General features: G+C 41.2%; 1 protein-coding gene across 4 annotated transcripts in view; it reads right to left on the bottom strand.

The window, feature by feature from the left end:
• Positions 1 to 391: 391 nt before the first annotated feature.
• USP24 (ubiquitin specific peptidase 24) overlaps positions 392 to 24,207 on the bottom strand; it is a 148,363-nt gene continuing 124,547 nt past the window's right edge. For 3 of the 4 annotated variants that reach the window (XM_055235279.2, XM_055235280.2, XM_055235281.2), the window contains exons 55-68: positions 23,644 to 23,757; positions 19,963 to 20,059; positions 17,806 to 17,922; positions 17,305 to 17,397; positions 15,361 to 15,463; positions 13,529 to 13,650; positions 12,519 to 12,632; positions 11,218 to 11,283; positions 9,440 to 9,506; positions 7,817 to 7,895; positions 6,785 to 6,860; positions 6,320 to 6,406; positions 5,817 to 5,927; positions 392 to 3,156 (exon numbers count right to left, since the gene is read on the bottom strand). In XM_055235279.2, the coding sequence (XP_055091254.1) occupies positions 3,094 to 3,156; positions 5,817 to 5,927; positions 6,320 to 6,406; positions 6,785 to 6,860; positions 7,817 to 7,895; positions 9,440 to 9,506; positions 11,218 to 11,283; positions 12,519 to 12,632; positions 13,529 to 13,650; positions 15,361 to 15,463; positions 17,305 to 17,397; positions 17,806 to 17,922; positions 19,963 to 20,059; positions 23,644 to 23,757 (1,309 nt within the window). In that variant the 3' untranslated portion in view covers positions 392 to 3,093. Of the gene's footprint in view, positions 3,157 to 5,816; positions 5,928 to 6,319; positions 6,407 to 6,784; positions 6,861 to 7,816; positions 7,896 to 9,439; positions 9,507 to 11,217; positions 11,284 to 12,518; positions 12,633 to 13,528; positions 13,651 to 15,360; positions 15,464 to 17,304; positions 17,398 to 17,805; positions 17,923 to 18,413; positions 18,443 to 19,962; positions 20,060 to 23,643; positions 23,758 to 24,207 lie in introns of those variants that run through there. The other variant, XM_063613890.1, reaches the window with a different exon arrangement.

Below are 24,207 nucleotides of genomic sequence, written 5' to 3'. Positions count from 1 at the left end.
GACTAGCAAATAGGGAAGGGGACCCACGTGAGCAGCGCTGGCCACTAGGAATGAGACTGAGACCTGTGGGATCTAGCAAGAAGCCCAGTGTGACCAGTGACACGATCTATGCTGGGGACCACTTGGGAGAGCCAAAAGCTTTGGTGGGGATGAATGGAGACCATCAACCTAAGTTCAGCATCCTCCTCTAAGCTTTGCAGATGAATCCTAAAATGGTCAGCCTCTCCAGAGAAAAGAACAGCAAAAGGCTCAGAGGACCCACAGTCCCCTTTATTAGTGTAAAGTACTAAGAGGAATCATAACAGCATTTAGCACCAGGCACAGGCTCATGTTCCCCCGCCCACTACGGCTGTGTTCTGATATATGAAGAATGGCGGCAAGACTCCAACTCTGTGTTTTTGAAAAATTTATTTTATACTCTTAGAAGCTAAGAACTTTGCCACACATGAACCAAATTTAGAATTAAGGTTCTTCCCTAGTGTATCTACTTCCTTTTGAAATTTTATAAACAAGATTCTATACACAAGAGGTAGCAGAGGAAAATTCCAGTCTGCTTGTTCCAAGCTCAGAAGGTAACTGCACACACCTCAATGTTAGCAGGGAAGGTGGGGCAGGACAGGGTAAGTTTGATGATACGGCGCTCTAGTTCCTCAAACTGATTGTAGTTGTCAGTGACCGTGTGAGGACTCCAGGAGAAGTCGTGGTGAGATGCCCGCTGGGATGCTTGTTTTCTTTCCCAGGGTGCCTTCAACGGGCAGAATCGGCCATCCTAAGATCCGCCTCACTAAGGGAGCTTCTTGAGAACACACAGCATTATTGAGTTAATTGTGCAATTCCTGCTCTGTTTGCAGACCATTTTGAAAGGTTTATAAAAACATCTTCATCCAAAAAATTGGCAGTAAAAATGACAACTCTTCCAAGGTAAGCCTGTCATAATTGTCACTGTTGTACTACATTAAAAAAAGTCAGCAGGTTCATTGACTGTAGCTGTCAGCAATCAAGTGGTTACCAGCAAAGTGAAAACGATGGTCATTGCAGCAACAATATAAGCAACATGATCTGAAGCATATAATATACACGGTGGACGATCCTGATGAAGCTTTACAGTGAGCACAGCAGGTGCTAGGGGTGTGGAGGGCTTGTTTCCATAGGAAATAAGGGGACTAGAAGTGGCGATTTCACTCCTGATTTTGGGCTCCTGAGAGTGCAGTCGCCAGCAATGACATCCCAGCATGGATCATCGCCAGCATTTCAAGGTCACGTCCCACACAATCTCTTGGTGAGGATGGGGGTGGAGAGAAGGTGAGAACAGGGTAGGGGAAACAGTAGGACCGGAAGTATTCACGTACTCAAAACCAATGTTAGAACATCAATTTCAAACTGCAAGAACATTGGAACTCTCTGCAGTTTGCCACTCGCCTCTGTCCATTTCTCTAAGGGTACAGTTCTGCTCTTAAGTGCTGGCCCTTCCATCTTCTCAGTGTGTTTGACAAAGGCCACTGCCAGCCTCCAGCAAGTCACAGAATAACAAAGTGAAGTCTGACGGCACAGAAACCCTCACTGCCAGAGAATGAAACAACTGGGCCATAGCGAGAGCACAGTAATGAGACACCATCTGCCTGGCCAGGTGCCCACACAATGCCACAGCAGCCAGACAGGCACTTCAGGGCTGGCTGCGCCTCTGTGACTTGGCAAATCTAACTGACAGTGAAAACCTGGCACTTCCAAAGGCTCCTTAGTTCTGTGCATGGTGAGATGAAAATAAGGCAGAACCTGTAACTAAAGGCAAAACAGGGCCGAAAATGTGAGCAATTCAAAATACAAAATGTACAAAATATATATGAAATATGTGGGTGTAAACCGCCCCCCCCCCCACCACAAAAGGGAGCTGGTATAAATGAGTGAATGGTGCTATACTTTGGAAATACAACTAAATGGATGGTTATTCAATTGCTTTATATTTATTTCTGGGAAAATAAATCTTAAGCCTTGACTGTCTTTTCAGTGTTAATTAGTCATGTTGAGGAGAAACAAATTCTCAAATTCCTTCTCTGCATTACAATTACTATGAAACTCACAAGCAGTGTGTACCAACTCAAATAGTTAACTTCATATATAACCAATACCAAGAGTTTCAGTAATTATGTTTTAAGCAAAAGCAAATGATTGCAGATCACATGATTTAAGACTACAGTTTATTCAATATGTCTCCAAGCATTAAAAAGATAATTCTGTGAAGTCAAACTCAGTAAAATTATATCTTAAAGTGCTTTTATTTTGCTGTTTTTAAAATCTATTTGGGGAACAACTCATAACTTCTTTAAGTGATTGATGTCAAATAATGCACCCTGTACTTCTGGAGAACACAGCATTTTCAAAATTGCTCTTTTCAATCTCAATTATATCAGAAAAATACCTTCAAGAGCTTAGTATTTCCCAATTTTCGATCCTGACCCTGGTAACCTTTCATCAAGATCCAAGCTTATGCGTAGGGTTCTCATCTAGACCCATCTGAAATTCTATACAAATAGGGAGACATATTAAATACAAAGGTCTGTGTAAACTGACTTCTTTAATTACTATTTTACAATGAAAAGAAATTTTATTACATCTTTACATCATTTTAAATTGGATATTCCTGTTTAATGTTACTGCAAGATTAAAAATTTGCCCCCACATATCCAAAAGCAGCTTGCTTTTTCTTAAAATATAAAAACCAGAGGAATTTCTTTTGTAGCATTGGAGAGAAGGCAACAGCTTTATGCTCACTCTTGTATGTTCGTGTAACAAAAAAGTCTGCCACTGGCTCTATTTCCGAAAATCTCCACAGAAATGTGAATCCACATATAGACCACGCTCCCGGGACAGCTGATCCACATGCTGGAGTTCTCCCACTGCCAAACAGCTCCCAAACCTTCTAGTGGCCTAAAAACGCTTTCCTTGAGAAATACACGATCCGCCCAAGTCACAGCAGCTTTCCCAGTCCAATCTCCAGGCTCTTCCAAAGGGTTCAAGTTTGAGATTCTGATTCCAAGAAGGTGCTGAGCATCCAGTATTGTGTGTCTTGACTCCTCTCAGGCTGGGCACGTTCCTCTAGGGATCAACATCATCAAGGTCACTTCTCAACTCACCAATCATCATGGGAGATTCTGAACCCTGCAGAAAAGAAAGTTAAAGTTCATACGGTTAGAGAAAAGGTTTTCTATGCTGACTTGTGTTCTGCAATTTAAACATGTCTTCATCTGGCAACTTAATGCAATGTTTATCAAAGGGTAATAAAATGTGATAACCATTACATCTAATATTTGACAATTCATGATTATATAAAACATGTACATTTCTATGATCCCATTTAGTCAGTGAAACAACCCAGCGGCTTGTCTAAAGTCACAGTGCTACTCTGCACCCATGTGAGAATGCAGAGCAGTGATAAAGCTGGGAGAGGCATTGATGGCCACTGTGCCCGCTTCACGTTGGGCACTGTGTGAGCCTCCCTGCCCTGCACCTGCCAAATATGGGCTCTGGGTCACTCCTGGGTCTGAAGGCTACCTCTGTTACCATCTGTGTGGGCTTTGGCTTACACACTTGGCGAATCGTTGTGAATACTCACCGTGTGCCGTGGGACTGATCTAGCTGGAGCTGGGGTGGGGAGGAGCAAGGACAGTCTCTCTAAAGTGACAACCTAAGCTGAGTGAGAGTTGGGGGTGAGTAGGGGGGCCCTGAGGTGGAAGGAAGAGAGTACTTTGATAAATAAAACTCAGAAAATGGGCCAGGCACAGTGGCTTATGCTTGTAATCCTAGCTACTTGGGAGGCTGGGGCAAGGAGAATCGCTGGAACCTGGGAGAAGCAGGTAGCAGTGTGCTGAGATTGCACCACTGCACTCCAGCCTGGGCGACAGTGCAAGACTCCATCTCAAAAAAAAAAAAAAAAATCAGAAAATGCGGTGGGGAGGTGCACAGGTGCTAGATCAAGCAGGACTCTGTTGAGGATTCTGGCTTTTCTCCTCATACAAAGCCTTTGAAAGGTTTTAGTGCGTGAACCAGAGAGAAGCAGGGGTGGAGGTGAGGGGATCCTTACAGACATAGGCAGAGAGGGGCTGATGACAGGTGGAGGAGAGGGACGAGCACCCTTTCAAAGGGAGCTGTCCGGGATGACATGGGGGTGCTGTGTGTGAGATAAAGAACGCTGATGGAGGGCCAGCTTTGGTGGGCGCAGGGAGGAGGGGTTGGGCACATCGAGTCTGAGGTCTTTAAGGTATGCCAAGTGGAGAACGTCAAGAACAAGAGAGCTGGGTGTTCATGTTCAGAAATCCAAGGTGGGTGTGGAGAGAATATGGAGTGAGGGCAGGAGGGTATAGGTTAGAGACTCCACGAACCTTTACTGGCGGTCCAGAAGAGGCAGTACTAGGAAGGAGACAGAGAAGGAACAGCCAGAAGGGTTTGAGGAAAACTGCGAGAGACAAGTGTCAGGAAAGCCCTGGAATGGAGTTTCAAATGGGAAGAGCGCCAGGAGCGCCAGATGCTGCCGAGCAGTCGGCTAAGATGAGGCCTGAAAGCTGCAAGCCACCTGTCACCCCAACTGCTGAGTTGGAGAGAAGAGGGAGTTAGCGGGGAAGAGGCTGAAGAGCGAGTGAGAGATAAGAAAATGGGAAAGTTAAGTTTAGAGAATTAGTTGAAGTTTGGCTGCAAAGAAGAGGAAGGAAGGCACAGGCAACAGGGAGAAGAGAGGCTTTGACGGGGCAGAAGAGAAGCCAGTGTGCTGAGACGTCGCTGGGAAGGGTCTGGCAGGGAGGAGCGTTCTGGATACTGAAGGGTTACATACACATTAGAACGCAAAGCTCTGCCAAGGTGGGCGGGGATGAGCACTAGGGGCTTTGGGTGGACAGAGGCAAACTTCCCATTGTCACAGGAGAGGAGACAAGAACAGTGCAGATGCTTGGGAATTAGTGGCCGCAGGAGCTCTCCTGTGACAGCTTTTATTTTCTCTGCAAATGAAGTAGGTGATGAGGTAATGTGTGGAGTGACCTTGGGCTAAGTCACATCACTGTGCTGGGCTGCAGTTACCTTTCTGTGAAATCAGGGTGACAGCTGCCTCACATAGTGCTTATGAGGATCCGAAAGATAGCACAACAAAATATGACACCTACTACATCAGTAACATTCATTTAATGGGGCCTATTCTGTACCAAGTACTGTGAAGGGACCACAGAGGAGACTGCTGTTAAGGAAAGTTACAGACTATTGGAAAGACATAATGATTACATTGACACTTAGTTCAGTGTTTGCACACAGTGGGTGTTCAATACATATTTATTTTCTTTTTCTACTATCATGATTGGTATTAAAGCTGTTTTTTTTTCTTTTTTTTAAATACATGTCAAAATTTTCTTGGACTCCCCTGGCAAGCAGGTATACTTCAAGAGCATGGGAGCTTTTCTTTCAAGAGTCCACATTTCCAGGAAGGCTGGTGAGAGCAAACGAGGGACTTTCAGTAACCTGGCAAGGCAGAATAAAGTGAACAAGATGGAACGAATCCACCTGTGGCCTGGCTTCACCGGGACTACCCGTGGGTTGATCAGGGTGGCCAGCCAGACACCTCGAGGCCTTCCATTCACTTCACACTGCAGCACTGCTCAGCCCCGTAAACACACGGTTGGTGCATATGCTGAGCTGAGATCACTAGAGTGCAGCGCTGGTGTCTCTTTGGACTCACATTCCAGAGGAAGCATCTTGTTTTCCTCAACTGTGGAAATTCTTTTGGTAAAGCTTAAGAGCAAGGCTGCCCTTTGCACACAAGGACATGCTGACAGTTATACCTGCTGTAGATGCCTGTCTCCGTTCTCATTGGCAGGACTGCTCTCTGACCCATTACTGCTTCCTGATTGCTCTTTTTCATTCAACAAAGCTGTGGCATACGCTAATGTGTCCTGCAGAAGATTCAAACAGAAGACGACAAAGTTAGGGCCCATTCAGTGGCAGCAGCAACCACCAGGGAAGACTACCTTTCATCTGACCTTCGGTGGGACTTGAGGCCTGAGAGTGAGGCCTTCATCACAGTCACCAGAACCCCCTCAACCCCTGTCCCTTTTTGTGACCAGACTGCCCAACCTGTATGACTTTCCTTCTAGACAAATAATCTGCACATATTTGCATAAGTGTACACCAATCTGTTTTCTTTTCATAGAAATCCAATTGTTTCTTCTGCTTGTTCTCATCTTCAACTCATATCTCTCTTCTCAGAGGTTGCAGTTTCTGAGAAACACACTGAGAATCCTCCGTAAGTGATTTAGACCACACAAAAACAAGAGACAACTCTCACCTGAGCTGAAATGGTTCGCTGAAAGGTTTTTCCAGTTGATGTTTCATTAGAGACATTACTCTGTGGTGTCCAATAATGTTCTGACATCTGAGATGAAAGGTCAAAAATGCCATCAGAGGTGACAAATAAGCCCCCATGAGTTCACAGTTTCTACCATTAGATATTGAGTCTTAAAAGCATCCCAAGTAGGGTACAAGTCTACCCAGACCTTCCATCACATAAAGCGATTCAAGACCTCAAATATTGCTTCTTATATCATCATCCCTACCTTTTCCCCTATGAAGTTAAGACATATGTATTAGGACAAATTTAATGCACACAAGATATAAACTGTACCAAAGAAATGTTTGAAATCTGAAAACACTTTAAGGTCAGTCTCCATATTCAGTTCCAGAGATTTTTCCTGACAAGATGTGCTATTATTGATTTCTATGTTACAGCTAGAAAAATTCAACGTTCAGTTACCTTCTTCTGTAGCCACTGCACAGCCCAGCTCCAGTGGTGGGAATTCTCCTTGAAGTACTCCTTAGCTGCAGGACACCTGATGACCGAGGAGATTTTTATTAGCCAAATTCTTTCTTTGCTTGTTCCTAGTGCTTCATTTTGAAACGTAAATGCTAGTTTCATTAAAATTCAGTTGTCTTTATATTTGTGATTCTACTTAAATGGGGTTCCTAGAGTAGTCAACAGAAATTACAATTGCTTCCCCCAGAGGCTGGGGAAAGGGTGGAATAGGGAGTCAGTCTTCAATAGGTCCAGAGTATCAGTTTCAGAAGATGAAAAGAGTTCTGGAGACGGATGGTGGTGATGGTTGCACATCAATGTGAATGTACTTAAAGTCACTGAACTATACACTTAAAAATGGTTCAAATAGTAAATTTTATGTTACGTACATTTCACTACAATTAAAAAAAAAAGAACCTTCATTTTGCAGTCAATCAGCCTGTGTTCAAGTTTTCACTCTATGATTCTAGGCATGTCACTTAAACTACCCATGATATATGACTCACAACTGTACTAACCTTATGAAGTTGTTACAAAGATGAAATAAGACAATACAGGCAAGGTTCTTGACACAGTGCCTGGGTTCACAAGTGCTCAGGAGCTACAGGTGACATGATGTGAAAGGCTGTTCTGAGGTTAGGGGCCTAGAGCCTGAAGAGCTGGTAGTTGGGTTACATTAATGAGAGACCTTGAGTGAAAGCTCATGAACTCTTGCTCTTAAAGCCTCCATATCTGCCCTGATTCCTGCCTTTCTGACATAAGGCCTGATGGGGTGAGCTGTTCTGGGATTCTATAAAAATCTGCTACTCTTTTAATACTTCCCCTCGTATTTTTTTGAGATCATGCAAATAGGTTTCTGTACCTTCCAAGCAAGCAGGCCCTGACTGAGTCAGATTCTCCAGGTATCAAAACCAGTCACATGTTTCCCTTCTGCTCATATGTGACTTGTAATTAAAACACCATTTCCTCCCTGCATCTTAATTCAATACTTACTTTTGAGCAAGAGTGACAAGAAATTTGACACACTGGTAGCAGCGACTACTGTCCACATGATTACTGTGGTGCATCAAAGCTGAAGGAAGAAAAAAGGACATTTTAACAATAAAAGACTAAACTGAAAGTGGCTCCAAGTAACAATAAGCTCTCTTGTTCTAAAAATCGACAAACTATTTTAATAAACAGATAAGGAACAACTTAACTAAAAGCATGGTGGTGCCTGACTCAACAGAATCCCCAAATTCTAACGGGTAGAAACACTACTTTAAGGATGTTAAAAAAAAAAAAAAAAAACAACCACAACAAAAAACATACATGGTGCTGCAAGTTTGACTTTTAGGAGAACTGAACAGGAACAAAACTTTTTACTGCCTGATTATTCACCTAGAGACTTTTCCACATATCATGTTACTGAGAGTAGTTCTAATACTTTTAGTTTGATAAATGAAATTTTATGATACTAGGGTCAGTTCAGCAATTATCGCCTGCTCTGTGTTTTAGGGATTTAAACATAAATAGGCTGGGCATGGTAGCTCATGCCTGTAATCCCTGCACTTTGGGAGGCAAAGGCGGGTGGATCACTTGAGGTCAGGAGTTTGAGACCAGCCTGAGCAACATGATGAAAGTCTGTCTCTACGAAAAAATACAAAAATTAGCTGGGCTAGTGGCGTGTGCCCATAATCCCACCTACTTGGGAGGCTGAGGTGGGAGGATCACTGAGCTTGGGAGGCAGAGGTTGCAGTGAGCTGAGATCATGCCACTGCACTCTAGCCTGGAAGACAAAGTGAGACCCTGTCTCAAAAATAAATAAATAAATAAATAAATAATAATAATACTTGGTCCTGCTCTTGAGGAGTTTATAGTTTTTAAGTTCCAGAGGGCCTGTGTGTGGCTCTGACTAGAGTACAGCATTCCAAAGGGTGACCTGAAAAGCTGAAGCTACAAAACTTTTTAGCCTAAATCTTCTTTCTACAACAGAAAAAGGCCCTAAATCTCTTAATACATCGCAAAATCTAAAATGATTCAGATTAAGTGGAAATACAGGTAAATGTGGGAGCTGGCTAACATTATTCTTAACTAAACTTTTTCTAATGAATAGCTCAGGAAAGCCAATTTAGCCTTCTGCAAAAGCAAGCCCTGCCCAAACAGCTTAAGAGCAGACTGTGAAAATATGGTTACGCTTGTACTATAGGTGAAAAGACATTCACATTTCATGAGACTGACAACATCCTGAGTCTCAGGTTTTGGTTTTTCTCTACCCAGTGGCTACAGAGTGGAAGGAAAGATGTCTTGCATTAGGGAAGAATCCGTTAGCTTCTTGTTGAAGTGGCCGTTAGCTTGTTGAAAAAAATTCACAGCACCCCTGAATCTTACCTAATCTGGCAAAAGAATCCCAAGCTACACCTTCCTGACTAAAAGAGGAGAAATGTGTAGGGTGAGAAGATCCCTGGGTTTTAATTTTTCTGACCAGAATGAGGGAGCCCAGTGGCCCTGACCAGACTTCTACTGTATCAGTCACTGTAGATCCCACCGAGAGTGGCAGGAGGCAGAACTGGCCAGAACAATAGATTATCCACATATTTACCATAGACATTTGTGTATAAGACCAGGCATACTTGCCTAGTAATCCATTTTCTGTCTCAAATACAAATTTGACTCGCTCTACTTGTATGGGATCTTCAATAACCTGGGAAAGGAAGAAACAAAAATTAGTAAATAAAAGAAAGAACTTGTCATAGCCATGGGTGCTTTCTTTATAATTCTACCCAAGAGATTAATTTAGTGTTTAACAACAACAACAACAACAAAACCAATACAGGACGGGCATGGGGGCTCATGCCTGTGATCTCAGCACTTTGCGAGGCCAAGGCAGGAGGATCACTTGAGGCCAGGAGTTCTGAACTAGCCTGGACAACAAAGCAAGATCCCATCTCTAAAAAATAAAAAAATTAAAAAATAAATTAGTTGGGCACAGTGACATGTGCCTGTAGTCCCAGCTATTCAGGAGGCTGAGGCAAAAGGATCACTTGTGCCCAGGAGTTTGAGGCTACAGTGAGCTACGACTGTGGCTCCAGCCTGGGCGCCACTGCACTCCAGCCTGGGCAACAGAGGGAGACTCTGTCTTGAAAAAAAGAAAACAAACAAACAAAAAAACCCCAATACAAACAAATATTACATCTCTGCCACATATCTCAAATATATCTTAAAACTAAGAGAAAAAACTATCAAGCTATACTTAAAGATCTATTCATTTCCTATCTATGTGTTGCTATCAACTAGATCTATAGTTCTCTGTGGGTTACGAGGACATATACTTTATGATCCTAAGGATAAGAGGGTTATGCTCTAACTTGCTTAGTAAAAATGTATCGAAGTTCTGCTATCATAGCTGTATTTCTAGTTCTTAGTACTGAACTGTGCATGGTATAAAAACTATATGGGTTTGTTATTGATAGATGAACAATACACAGTCCTGCCCCTAAGGAGCAATAATCCGCCAAAGTTTGTAAAAGCACTAGGACCAAAAGGAGGTAAAGAACTTGAAAAATAAGCTTTTAACAAATGGCATCTATGATGTCTTTTCTTACTCAAAACTCTTTATTAAGTGATTATTCTGTGCCAAGGCCTCTATGAAGTATCAAGAGTCCAAAGGGAACCCAGGCCCTCACTCTCTAAGGAATCTCTGGACCACACTCACTAACTCATGACCAGCCACCGAATCCCATTGATTCTCTTTCCACAATACCTCTTGATCTGTCTGTCCCTTGCCCCACCACAGGCCTTATTATTTCACACACACAATATTCCCAGACTCCTAAATGGGCTTCTAGTTCCCAATCTTGCATCCTTCCTTACTCCATCCTTCAATACAACTGCCAGAGGATTTTTTTTTCCCTTGCTCTTCACACTTCTGAGACTGGAAAGAATCCTACGATTGATTACATTTCAGTTTCATGGCTCTTAAAAATATTTTTCATAGTACGTACATACAATCAATAGTGTCTAAGATTTGATAAACTATAAAGCCGGAAATGTACCTCTGAGGGTGATTGTGAAGTTTAAACCTAATATCATTTGCTCTAACACGATGCCTTCTCCATTGTAAGGCCCTGGCAGGGGTTAACCATCACTATAACTCCCCTTCAGTCCCCTGCACTACAGTTGTTTGTGCACTTGTCTTGCTCCCTCAACTCAACTGTGAGCTCCTAGGAGGTAGTTTTATTACTGCTTGCCTCTAAACCAAATGCATTAGACACATGACTGACATGAAGATTTGTTCTCAATAAATGCAGACCAAATGAATGGAGAAACAATAAAAAGACATAATTTTTTATTTATAAACACTTGTTGACTAATACATTCCTAAATAAAAGTGAGTCAGAACAGTTATGACTTACCAATATTTCATGAAGTAGTTGGAACGTATTCTTTAACTCATGGGGTGGAGCCGTTTCTAGTTGGTTCTGAAATATTTTTTAAAAGCATAAAAATTTCAGTGGAAAGCATATTGGAATGGCAATTAACAATGCTGGATCCACATTCTAGCTCTATCACCATCTGGCCAACCTTGGACAAGTCAATACCCCTTTCTAGGCCTTAGTTTCTCAAATGCTAAGTCTGGGAACTGAAATAAACAACCTCTAAGGTTCTTATAGCTGCAACACTCTGATACTTTACTATGAAATTAGGAAGGAGAAAAGAGAAGAAAGAGAAGGGGAGATTTCAAGTCACTAAACAGATCTGATTTTATATATGTCCATATCCTAGTTTGTTTTCCAGAAGATGCTGGTAGAGCTACAAGAATACAAATGGGAATACTCTGAGTTAAGGATGCTATGAACAAAGTACATAAAAAGTCAGCTTATAAAATAGAAAAATGTGCCAAGATATACTAAGTGAAGAAGGCAAAATTCATAAAACACACTCCCTTCAGCTGTTTTAATAACATTTATAGGTATAAAAGTGGGTAAGGACATTGTATTAAAATACCACACTTCCAAGAGGCCAGGTACAGTACTAAGTGAGCACTTCACGTATTATACCACCTCACTGAATCCTCACAACCTGTGAAGTCAGTCATAGAGGAAGAAACTGCCCAAGGTCATATAATTAGTAAATAGCAAAGAGAGGAACTTAATCTCCTCTGATATAGGTCTGTAGAGAAAAGGCTGACGGCAAAACATATTGTAAGAGCCTAAAGACATAATCCACTAATCACCTGCTTCTTGTTAACACAACATATATCACCACTATAAATACTGGTGCAGAAAAGAAGGCATGCAGAAATTCTGTGGGCAGAAACTAATATATACATGGTGGAAATTCATATAAAGAGGTCTGGAAGGAAATATCAATGTAACAGTGTTGGTCTCTGGGGTAGAGTGAGCAAGGATGACTGGTGATGACCACAGCAGACTTTGGTCTCATTTCTTATTTATTTATTTATTATTTTCCTGGCCTATATTTTTTCTTTTGCCCTCATTTCTATGCTTAAATTTTTCCCAAAGAGAGTGTAGTAATTAATCCATGTAATTAAAAATTAAAGATTGAAAATGAATAAAAGTGAGCCTATACTAGAATGATTAGGAAAAACAACTTAGGTTATGAGAACAAGCATACTGCCTTGGAGCAAACAGATGCTCTCCTAGAGTCTCACCTAAAGGCGATCTGGCTATCACTCGTCTAACTGAGGTCTTACCTTAATGAAATGCAGCATTGTGAAGGAAAAATGCTCATTACAGAAACAGCAGTACACTACCATCTCAATGAGTGCCAAGAGCGAGCCTGTCAGCTCCCGCAAAGCAAACATTACCTGGTGGGAGGACATAACACAGTCAGCTCTTCTCATGTCACAGTTAACAGTCCATCTGTTGTTGCTGCCTTTAACTGAAATCTACCCAGATTTTAAGATAATTAACACTGCCTGAAAACAGGGTTTCTTAACTCTTAGAAATCTATAGATAGACTTCAGGGTGTCTAAGCCTGTCTGAAATTTTACACAATTTTGTGCAAATGTGCACTTTTTCAGGAGTCGTTTCCATCAGCTTTTCAAAGGCAAAAGCTCCCACAATTAAAATAATCACCAACAGATCCAAAAAATATTAAGCAAAAAAAAAAAAAAAAAGATACGTATTAAATAGCACAACACTGTTGATTTCATTAAAAAAAAAAACCAGAATTATATTGTTCATAGATTCACGTATCTGTAAATCAGGTAGGGAAGAAGGACTGGAAGATGGAGTCCACAGCTGGGGGTGGCTCTGCTGGAAGGGGAGGGTCGGATTGAAGATGAGCCACACAGGCGCCATGATGGACTGCTGAGAGCAGCCCACCCACACTCCTGAGGTTTAACAACACACGTGGTTCAGAGTTGTAGTATTCCAGGACCAGGGACACACAAAAGAGATTGGGGACGAAACCCTCTACAATTAACGAAATGATTTTGATGGGTGAAGTGCCATTTACTTCCCTCTGGGGCCCTGATGGGTAGCTGGCTGGGCTGGACCTGGAGGTCTGGACCTTGGCTGGAGAGAAGACTAATAATACTCTCTTCCACTAATTATTTGTTTTTGACATATAAGAAAACTTAATTTGAAAGAACCATTTCTTCTCTTAACAGTACTCTTCATGCCAAACATAACTAGTAACAAAAAGCAATTTTCCTCAAATAGGAGGAAAAAAAATGGCTTTAGAATAACAAGTACATACCTCTAACAGGTAAGGTTTCCCTTCAGACATGAACAACAAGGCTTCTACCTCCTCATGGAGGGGCAGCAGAGGGCTTGAGGGAGCAATGCTAATGGGTGGCCGTTGCTTAAATATGCCAGGAGCTTTAGGAGACCAAAGAAACAAAACAGAACCTGTCTCACCTGGTGTTACTCCACAAAATACACATCCATAAGAAAATGTGCCTCCTTCAAGACTTGCACACACACTGAGTACTCACATACACACACTGAGTACTCTCACACACACAGAGTACTCACACACACACTGAGTACTCACGCAGAGTACTCACGAACACTGAGTACTTGCAGAGTACTTGCACACACAGTACTCACACAGAGTACTCGTGCACACTGAGCACTCACACACAGTACTCGCACACACACACAGAGTACTAGCACACACACTGAGTACTTGCACACACACTGAATACTCACAAACACACGTAGTACTCACACAAGCGGATCCCTCACAGTCTAGGGGATACCTAGTGATTCCCACTCGATAATCTTTCAAAGAGGTAAAAATATAAATAGTTTATGAAATACTGCCAAAAGCTGCCACTGAAGATACAGTGGAGAAGACACTTCTGTTCCTCAAACAACTGTTCTCAAATAATGGCTAACACCACCTATGCTAAGCAGAATCAACCCATATGGAAGGAGTTATCTCATTTGCTAGAAAAACCAGAGTCATAATTTAATTTTCGTTACAAAATTGTCCGAACTCACAAAATTAGGTAGCTTTGTCTTTTTAGATGAGTCGGAGTTTAGTAAGCAAACTCTGCCTTATAACACAACCATCCGAGTGTTCCTCCAATGTCCCTTTAGAGAGTCAGTAAGCATTTTTCTATCAGAAGGATGCTCTGTGTTTTTATTTAGTTTCCTGCCATTAGATTTTCCTAGCAGCTTCTGGGTCTGAGTTTGCATTCATGCCTTGGCTTCTATGCCTCTAACTAGCTGTATGACCTTGTGGAGGTTACTAAACCTTTCTGTGCCTTAGTTTTTGCATCCATAGACAGGATGAATACTCCTTATAGGTTTGTTATGGGGATCAAACACAGTAAGTTTAAAGCACTGTGTGCTTCAAACACAATAAATTCAAAGCACAGCACACAGAAAACACTGAAAAGCTGGTTTGCTGTATTATTACTCTGGTTGTTGTCACTATCATGACAAGGCCCAGGAAGACTATAAAAACAGTACACACATAGGTTAGGACACTGGATAATCATATAGGACAATCTGTGGTTTTGCTGTATTGAATGATGACTGTTATTAGTTCTGGGAGACAAAATGGAAAGTGCTGCCAACTATATCTTACATTCAAATATATTTCAATGATGTAATTTACATCTGCATCCCCTTTGTTTTTACAAAGTACTTTATCTCATTATCTCATTATACCTGGGGAATTATGTTTTTAGTATTTCCGTTTTGCACTGAAGATCAGAACGGTCAGGTTCACACAACTAGGAGACTCCAGCCCACACCATGGCTATTTTCCACACAGTAGCGGTTCAAATTAAGGTGATAAATGAGCTCTGAATTAGCTTTTAATCCTAAAGAGTTGTTTTAAAAAAAATACTTATATACCCTCTCACCTCCCCCAAATAAACGATGACTCACTTTCTCTTACGGCAAACTAGTAAAATATTATAAAGTTTAACATGAATTAAAACAAAAATTTTAAGTGCACCTCAACTAGCAAGTAGTCGAATGAGAAACAAGAGACATTCATTTAATTGCTAATATAATTACTGCCCAAGCTAGACAAATTCAGTATCTCTTCATTCTAAGATATGTTAAACTTACCAACATTCCTTTGGGATGACACATCTGAATGCAAAACAAGTAATGCCACTGTATTGTGAAGATTCCCAAATTCTCGTGCTTGTGCTGAACTCCATCGACGTATCTGTCATCAGGGAAGATAAAGTGGCTGTTAGTGTTGTCATCAGAAATAATATGAAGAGGAAGGGACAGGGTTTGCTGGTTCATAATATTCCGGGCTTTAATTATTTCTCAGTGCTTGATAGAAGAGGTCAAGGTACAAAAAATCACAGGTTTTAAGCCAGCTCAAAGGGTTATATTAACTCATATTCTAAAACCAGTCCCTTTATGGATTCACTGTAGGTACTGAGTGCTTACAATGCGCCTCAGTATAATGGGAAAAACTCTGAGGCTGGAGATCTGCAGGTCTGGTCCTGCCTCTACCACTCACTGTGCCGTATAATGTGAGTGAGTTCTTCACCACAACAGTGTCTTGAGTTCTTCATGTACTGGCAGAGGTAAGGCTACCTGCCACCTCCCTATTCTGCCTACTTTGTGATTTTGGGGACCAAATGAAATATTAAGTGAAAATGTTTTCAAAATAAAAGTGAAATGTTTTCAAAAGTAGAAATGTGCTCCATAAATGCAAAATAGTATTAATTATATGTGCAGCTGAATTACAGTGAATTTAAATCAATTGCTAGTGACAATGGGGCCTTGCATATGGAAGAGCTTGAAGTGGAAAACGGATATGGTAAATCTCAACATAGTATCCACACACAGAGCACATAATGCTGTCAGTACTTATTTTTTAACACTCAAGAGAAAGCTGAGAGGAAGCCTAAGCTGAAAATCTGTCTCCCTTAGCAGGAAAGGAAAAATGCCTGTGTAATGTGTTTACACACAGGGGAAAAGGCTCTGGCTTTGACACCAGCAGAGCTGGGTCTGAATCCCTGCTCCACCAATGCATTAGCTTTGTGACCTTGGACAACTTACTTATCATCTCTGAGCTTTACTCCTTGCCTGAGAATGGGGATGAAGCCGCTTAATTTTGCTGAACTGTGAGTATCAAAAGTATACCACCACAAAGTGACCAGTAGTATCGAGTACATAATAAGTACTCCATAAATAGTACTTATTACCACTGCATGTTAGCATTTCATGTATTTTGAATCTATCAAATAAAAGAAATACAATGGATGGGAGAAACACTGCAATAAAGCAATTTCAAACAGGAGAGCTGGTTTTGGACATATTCAACACTATTCTAACAAAACAACCCACGTAAGCCGAGGTGGGCAGATCACTTGAGCCCAGGAGTTCGAGACCAGTTTGGGCAACATGGTGAAATCCTGTTTCTATACAAAATACAAAAATTAGCCAGGCATGGTGGCATGTGCCTGTAGTCCCAGCTACCAAGGGGCTGAGGAGGGAGGATCACTTAAACCCAGAAGGTCTAGGCTGCAGTGACCCCTGATCACACCACTGTGCTCCAATCTGGGTGACAGCAAACCTGGTGACAGAGTGAGACCTTGTCTCAAACAAACAACAAACAAAAAAACCCAAACAACTTCCTTTTCATTTGAACAAGAGTATTATATCTGCACTATCATTCAGTTTATAACAGCACAACTTTGCATTTGGATTCTGGCTGTGTTTTCAGCATCTGACTTAAAAGAACCACCACCAAGACAGCCTTGTTCACTGCCCCAGAGAGGAAGTAGAAGACCCCAATACCACCTATTCCTTAAAGGTTTTGAAACCCCCTCCCCAGTCAGAATCCATCTTTCCCTCTTATGACTTTGTCACTAGTTAGAAATTTCCATGGGTTATTAATAAATTCTATGAAGAAGTTGTCAAAATGGTTTAACTCCAAAGAATTTTCAAGTCTCTATGGTACTAGTACTTAGACTTTACCTACAAAAAGAAACACAGTGGCTATGAAAACCACAGCCACTCCACTAGGGCTGTGAAAGTAGTCCTCACCTGACTGTTTTGCCGCTTGGCCCCCAGGAGGAAGCTGATCATGTGCCGCAGAGCCGAATGCCTCAGAAGAAGATCTCCAGCCCTAATTCCTTGCTGTCACAAGATATTGAGAATAACAAATTATATTTCTATCCGCACAAAAATTGGTTTTAAAAACACAGCTAAATGGAAAGTTTTTAACGAGTCAATATATTTTTTAAGAATATTATTTCCATATAGACAGTACTTGTTAAAATCTAATTAAAAAAACTCCTGAGCCTCACATTGCTTCACAATAACTACTAAACAATTAACCCCTAGTTTTAATGCAGACTCCTACTGCTATCAATGAGTAACTACACCCACCTCATCAGAATTCTTACAAGTAATATAATTCACAAGATTTTTAGGAAGAAACACCATAAAAAACATACCATATAGAACTTTGCTAACCAGTCTAAAAATTTTTTAGAATATAAATCTTCTGTATTAGGAAAAGATATTAGGAAAAAAATTATTTACCTTTTGTACAAAAGTGTTGAACAGGAAAAAGTACTGAGCACAGTTTTTACAATTTTCTGGGACGTCTTTGTCCAACAGGGCAAGTAGTACCTCCAGTAACTGATGAAGGCTTTTTAACTGGTTAGAGGAAAGATAAAATTACATGAAGAAAAAGAACATAACACAGACATTTATAACAGGATTAATTTGAGGTAAACCACCATAAGAACAAAAGGAAAGTCTGATTGATACAATTCAGTCTCAGATTCAGATGGACTTATGCTTTGAAGAGCATTTTACCTTCCAGAGAAAGATTGGTACCATAGCAATAATTAAAAGCAAAGCTTAGTTTCAGTTCCTAGATTTCAGAGTCAAGGGCATGATTCTACCACCGAGTCACATTTTCTCCAGAGCCAGTATCTCTCTGTCTCTTAAAAAAACGTGGGGTGTTTAGGGAAGACATTTCTGAATCCCTCCCTCCACTACGTTACTTCTTCACATAATCACAGATGCAAAGAATAAAAAACACAGACACAGGCATAGGGGCTGGAAACCAAGCCGATGGAGCAAATGGAGAGCAACAGCCTGACAGAATGACAACGGTGATATCGACTCAGCCGTGAACTTACTTGAGAGCCCGCTGACGCCTCATGGAAAGCTTTGAAAAACATTTTATTTGTTTAGAAACCATTTTGGTTATGACATTGCTTCTTCTTTCCCTCCCACCCCAACTGTTTTTGGACAAGTCCCTAGAAATTCATCTGTGATCTAGATTTAAGACCAGGCTTACTACTCTCATTAGTTCGTTTCCTCTGAAGATGGTATTCATACTTCTGCAATATTCCAATCCATCCTGTCACACCCATTATAAATACAGTAAAATGTAGCATTTACATAGCACTTCATTTTCAAAGTACTTTACAAGATAAAGTGGGTGGCAAGAGGCACCATTTCCATTTATGGAGGAAGGGGGGGAAATAGACATGAAAATCCATCAGCTGGGCATCAGACAGAATTCACTGAGCAAATGGCTTCCAAGTGTATGGCCGCCATTCCCTTCTCTTTCTGCCACCAGCTGTCCTGCCTTTAGAGGCTGGTGGGTAATATGCTATGGCCGGACCCCATCTCTAGGGAGGCTGCACTAACTCTGCCTTTATCCTTTGTTTGGGTTGGTACATGGGAGGAAGGAGGAGAGTGATATGGTCCTTATGTTAAGGATTCTTGACGCATCTTAGAAACTTCCACAGGGAATGGAGCAATGGCATTTGAACTGTCCTCAGCAGCTCCTATGGCTTGTATTCTATATTCTGCATCCAGGTAGGATTTTGTTTAAAAAATGGTTCTGCTATTTAAGCTGATCAAAACCACTGCCTTACAGTAAACCTCAACTTCCTAATGATTCCCAGAATTGAGATACAGTCTTTGAGGACCTTCCTAAAGGGCATATCTGACTGCCTTGTTCATGGAACTAAGTGCTTGGGTGGCAGGCACTGTATCTGGATCAACATCCTCCTTAAAGGACTTGCTCAAAGTTACACAGCAAAGCCAACATCTGCATTTGAAGCAGTAATTCCTAGAATCTGTATTTAGTTCATTGAGGCACAATGCCTCCAGCTAATGTTTATAAGAAGCCAATCTGTTGTGAAAATAACATTTTTCAAAGTTTTCCATGTAGTGTCAGCTGTTTGAAACAGCAAACTTGGGAAGTAACTGCTGTACCTGTAAGGACTTAATGCCCCTGGATGAATGGCACTATTTGGTTTGGTTGCCAGCTGCAGGTTTAGATCAGGAAAATAGCTTATGAGGAAAGAGACAAAGCCAGAGGTGGCTCAAAATGTCTGCTGGCCTAGATGAGTCTCTAGACACAGATTAGTCTCAGTTCAGAGAGATCTAATACAAATTCTTGAGAAAGGACTCTGAAAAGGGAGTGTTTCTAGAGAGAAAATCCCAACGCAGACCAAAGCAGGCCTGAATTCCTGGCCTACCCTGGTGTTTGGGATGTGAGGAGGAAGGGACAGAATGCCTTCTCCCTGGCATGTACCAAAAATCAGTTCACAGAAGGTGTATTTATGTGGCAAAATTACCAGACTCCAATCCTAGGCTCTTTCTTATTACCTGCAATTTAAAACATTTGGTAAAAACACAGTGTATAAATAACGTTTTAAAAACAAGACCGACCTTATCCTGATAAAACAAGGCACTGTCTAGGGTTTTCTCCAGAATGGTGGCCACAGCAACTCGTACTTCTCTCACACTGCACTCCAGTAAGAAAATCCTGAAAGAAAGAGAAAGGTGGTGTGAGAAAGCAAGATACATTTCCACAACCTCAACCTTCCCAAGACAGGTCCCACCTAATAGCCAAGAAACCAAAGTAGAGTCTCCTGACAGTGTTAGCGCTTACAGGCCAAGTGGAGCTTTCCAAGGTCACTTCACTTCTGCTTATTCCTGCTAACTGAAATGCCACCTATCAGCTGACAAGGCTCTTTCAAAATTCACTAAGATTCCAAGTGGCAACTATAAGAAAGTTTAAAAGATAACAAGTACTCCCATAATGTTCAGCTCTAGAGGTACAATCAGACTCAGGTACAATTCTCTTGGAGGGAATACCCAGAGGATGCAAACAGATCCAGAATATGGGGAGCTCTACAGAGCAAACAGTCTACTCCTCAAACAAATGGCACAGCATATGAGGGGCAGGGGGACAAAGGAATGACTGATGGTCAGAAGAGCCTTAAGAGACACAGAAAGCAAAGGCCATGTGTGGACCTCATTGGATCCTGATTTGTGCAAACTCAATGGTAAAATGACACTTCTGAGACCTTTAGAGGAAATCTGAACATGGACTAGATATAAGGTGATATGAAGGAATTATATTAATTTTGTTGGTGTGATAATAGTAAAGTACTTACATTATTTTTAACTTTACTGTTAGAGGTGAACTTTACCTTCAGATACGTGCTAAAAATTTATTGTGAAATGATATAATGTCTGCAATTTAAAATACTTCAGAGAGAAAAAAAAGCCTGCATGTGGGTATCCTGTGTGAGAGCTGAGATAGCTAAGGCAAGACAGGCAAATGTCGACAACTTGCCTGGGGTCTGGGTACAGGAGAGGGCTCATTCTGCCTAATTCCGTGTGTGTTTCAACATTTCCACAATAAAAGGCTCTTAAAAAATGTAAAGTATCCTTCATGTTAGTAGTTTGAATCTTTAGATCAATCTGTAAGCAATATTTACTATGAATTAATTTTTTTACGATTATAATTATGTTTAAAGAATTGCCTTAAAAGAAGACTACACCAAGGGGCTGATCTAAAAGACAACACCTCTTCATGTTTAAAGTTACTAAAATATGAGTATAGTATATATACTTATTTTTTACTTGTAAAAATGACAACCTATCTTAAAAATTATAAAGAAGTAATTAGAAAAAAAAGATCATTAATTCTTCAAACACGAAATCACAGCAGTTGATAGTGATGAGTAATTGGTCTTTATAAAGAAAGAAACAAACTATAATAAACTCCATCAGGAAGAATGCAGAAGTAATTCACTGGGATTCCTGAGCATTAGGAATACTAAGAAACCAAACATACTACCCAAAGGATGTTACAGTTTCTCCGGAGATATTTAAAAGCAAGTCTGCTTGGATATAAGGGAATGAATAAAATATTTGCTATGTTCCTTCCAAATGGATGATGTTTCTATAACATTCTAATGCTTGCACAATGCTCAGGAGTCCTGTTGGAAAGACATTTTGGAATCAAACTAGAAAAATGGTTATCTCTAATGCAAACTCTAAAGGGACAGGCGTACAGCACACAGCACTTCAAAGAAATGCTTACTGACTCTTTTTATGAATTATATGGATATATGCATGCATGCATGAATAAGTATTTGAGTGCTTGCTATTTGCCAGCCTCTTTGTGTCTAGTAGGGAATGAACTGAACCTGGCTTCTGCCCTCAAGAAGCTGAAGATGTAGTGCAGGAGATAGGCAGAAAACAAGGGAGCAGACTAGCAGGCAACATCCGTTAGACTGGGTGACTGGGAGCAGCCTCTCAGAGCAAATGCTATTCACGCTGGTGTCTGAAGGAGAAGCCACTTACTATGTGAAGAGGGGAGGACAGTGTTCCAGATAAGGAATAACAGGTGCAAGGACCCTGAGGCAGGAAAATAAGCTCGGCAGGTTCAAGGAACCAATGAGCCAGTATGGCTAAAGCCTGACAAGCAGGGAGTGAGTCAAGGAAAGCCTGGAAGGACAACAACCAGATCAAGCAAGGCCTTGTGGGTAATGGCGAAAATCTTGGATTTTATTCTGAGTGCAATAGGATTCCGCTGAAGAATTTTTAACCAGAGAGGTAATGTGATCTAATTTGTTTGAAAAAGAACAGTTCTGTTGCTGAATGAAATAGATTGGAGGGAAAAGTGCAGATATCAAGTAGGCAAATAAATGTTTGGACCTCAGACCTACAGAGGAAGAGGATCAGGGATCGGCAGTTCTGAAAAGATCTCTAACTTACCACCAGACTGTGCGCGCCTTGTGGGAAGAGACTTGCGTTTCTGAATTCCCTGTTGTGTGTTTGTTTTGAGACAAAACAGAGCATATTTGTATGCTGGCAGAAGTGACAGAAGTGATAGAAAAGTCTAGAAAGTAAAGATGCAGGAATTAAGAGATAATTAAAGGGTCAACTTCCTTGAGAAGGTGTGCACATGTAGAGAGATTCATTTTGAAAGAAGAGAGGATACTTCCTCCACAATAAAGAGAGGAAAGGGCAAGCGGGAACAGACTCTGGCAGGTGTGCGGCATCTGTGGTTGGCGTAGGAAATGCTCATTTGATAATCTGTACTTTCTCAATGAAGTCGAGCAGCAAGGAGTGGGCACAGCTGAGGCAGAGTGAAAGAGGAGCCCACTGGGAATAGAGGAGACGGGACACCAGAGACCACGGCAGTGCTTGGTGGAACCCCACATAAATGTTGAACTTCCAAGGACAGGAGAAGTTGACTTGATGAGGATGATTAGAAGTAAAGTATAAACATTCATAGTGATTGGAGCATTCTGAATTTCTGCCAGAAAAGCAAATTTTTCTTTAAATTTCAGGTACATAGGTAGATGTACTATCATAGGTAATATACTACCAGGAGTTTTTTTTTTTTTTTTTGAGTGGAGTCTCGCTCTGTCACCAGGCTGGAGTGCAGTGACGCGATCTCAGCTCACTGCAACCTCTGCCTCCTGGGTTCAAGCGATTCTCCTGCCTCAGCCTCCCAAGTAGCTGGGACTATAGGTGCCCACAACCACGCCCAGCTAATTTTTTGTATTTTTAGTAGAAATGGGGTTTCACCATGTTGGCCAGGATGGTCTTGATCTCTTGACCTCATGGTCTGCCCGCCTTGGCCTCCCAAAGTGCAGGGATTACAGGAGCGAGCCACTGTGCCTGGCCTACCAGTAGATTTTTGAAAAATAATTTTTTAGTCAGAATCCAAACACAGTTAGACAATATTGTGAAATGTGTGGTAATCTGGGATTGTTTCTCTCTTTCCACCAGATTCCGAGTCCCTGAGGGAAGAGACTTGCATCTCTGACCCCCTTGAGCCATAGCAGGGGTTTAAGACCCACGTGCCTATGAGTACCTGGCAGGCGATCTGCCTCACAGGCTCTTCTTGTGGTCACTGAATACTTGTCTGAGATTATTTTGGAGTGACCTGAATAATTTCCTCACTGTTTCAGTGAAGAGAGTTTAAAATAGACTTTAAGCAGAAAAATAATTTCAAGTTGAAATAAAAAGGGTTATAAGAAACTTCAGCTCTAAATCACTGGAAGAGACACAAATTTCTTTTAATTAAAAGACTCCAACACTTACTTTATCAATTCTCGTCCTTCAGAACTAATAAAATATTCAACTAACCACTGACAAGCATCAAAACTTTTTGAAAGCAATGCTTCAATGGTAGCAATCCATTCTTCGGTATCAACCCTTTAAAAAAAAGCAGATACAGCAATGTTAGGAGCATGAGCCCAGCCAATGACCCCATGCAGTGCACTCTTGTTGGTTCTTATCATTTCTATCTATGAATGTCTCTTTGTCTGTCTATCGTGGGTAGAGTGGAGGGATAAGAGATACTTAATGACTGCCCACTACCATGGCTCAGTGTACTCTGGAAGCCAGTGCTTTGCATTCCTTGGCTCCTTGTGGTGTGGCTCATCTTTCCCCACAAACAAAAACATGTAAAGAAGCTTAAGTCTTAGACTTTAACTTCCTTCTGCATCTGCATCAAACGACTCGAATTGGAAAAAAGGCCTGAACTATAGCATTTTGTTCAATTAATTTACACTCACAAAATGTCCACTTTCAGAATAGCTTACATTGACATTTTTATGCTTTATTGCTAAAATCATTAATAGCCTACCTTATGGAACAAAAAAA

This window comes from Symphalangus syndactylus, chromosome 19 (genome assembly GCF_028878055.3).
Source record: "Symphalangus syndactylus isolate Jambi chromosome 19, NHGRI_mSymSyn1-v2.1_pri, whole genome shotgun sequence".
Lineage (NCBI taxonomy): Eukaryota > Metazoa > Chordata > Mammalia > Primates > Hylobatidae > Symphalangus > Symphalangus syndactylus.
Note: the sequence above shows the minus strand (reverse complement) of the source record. Positions and strands in the feature narration are given on the sequence as shown.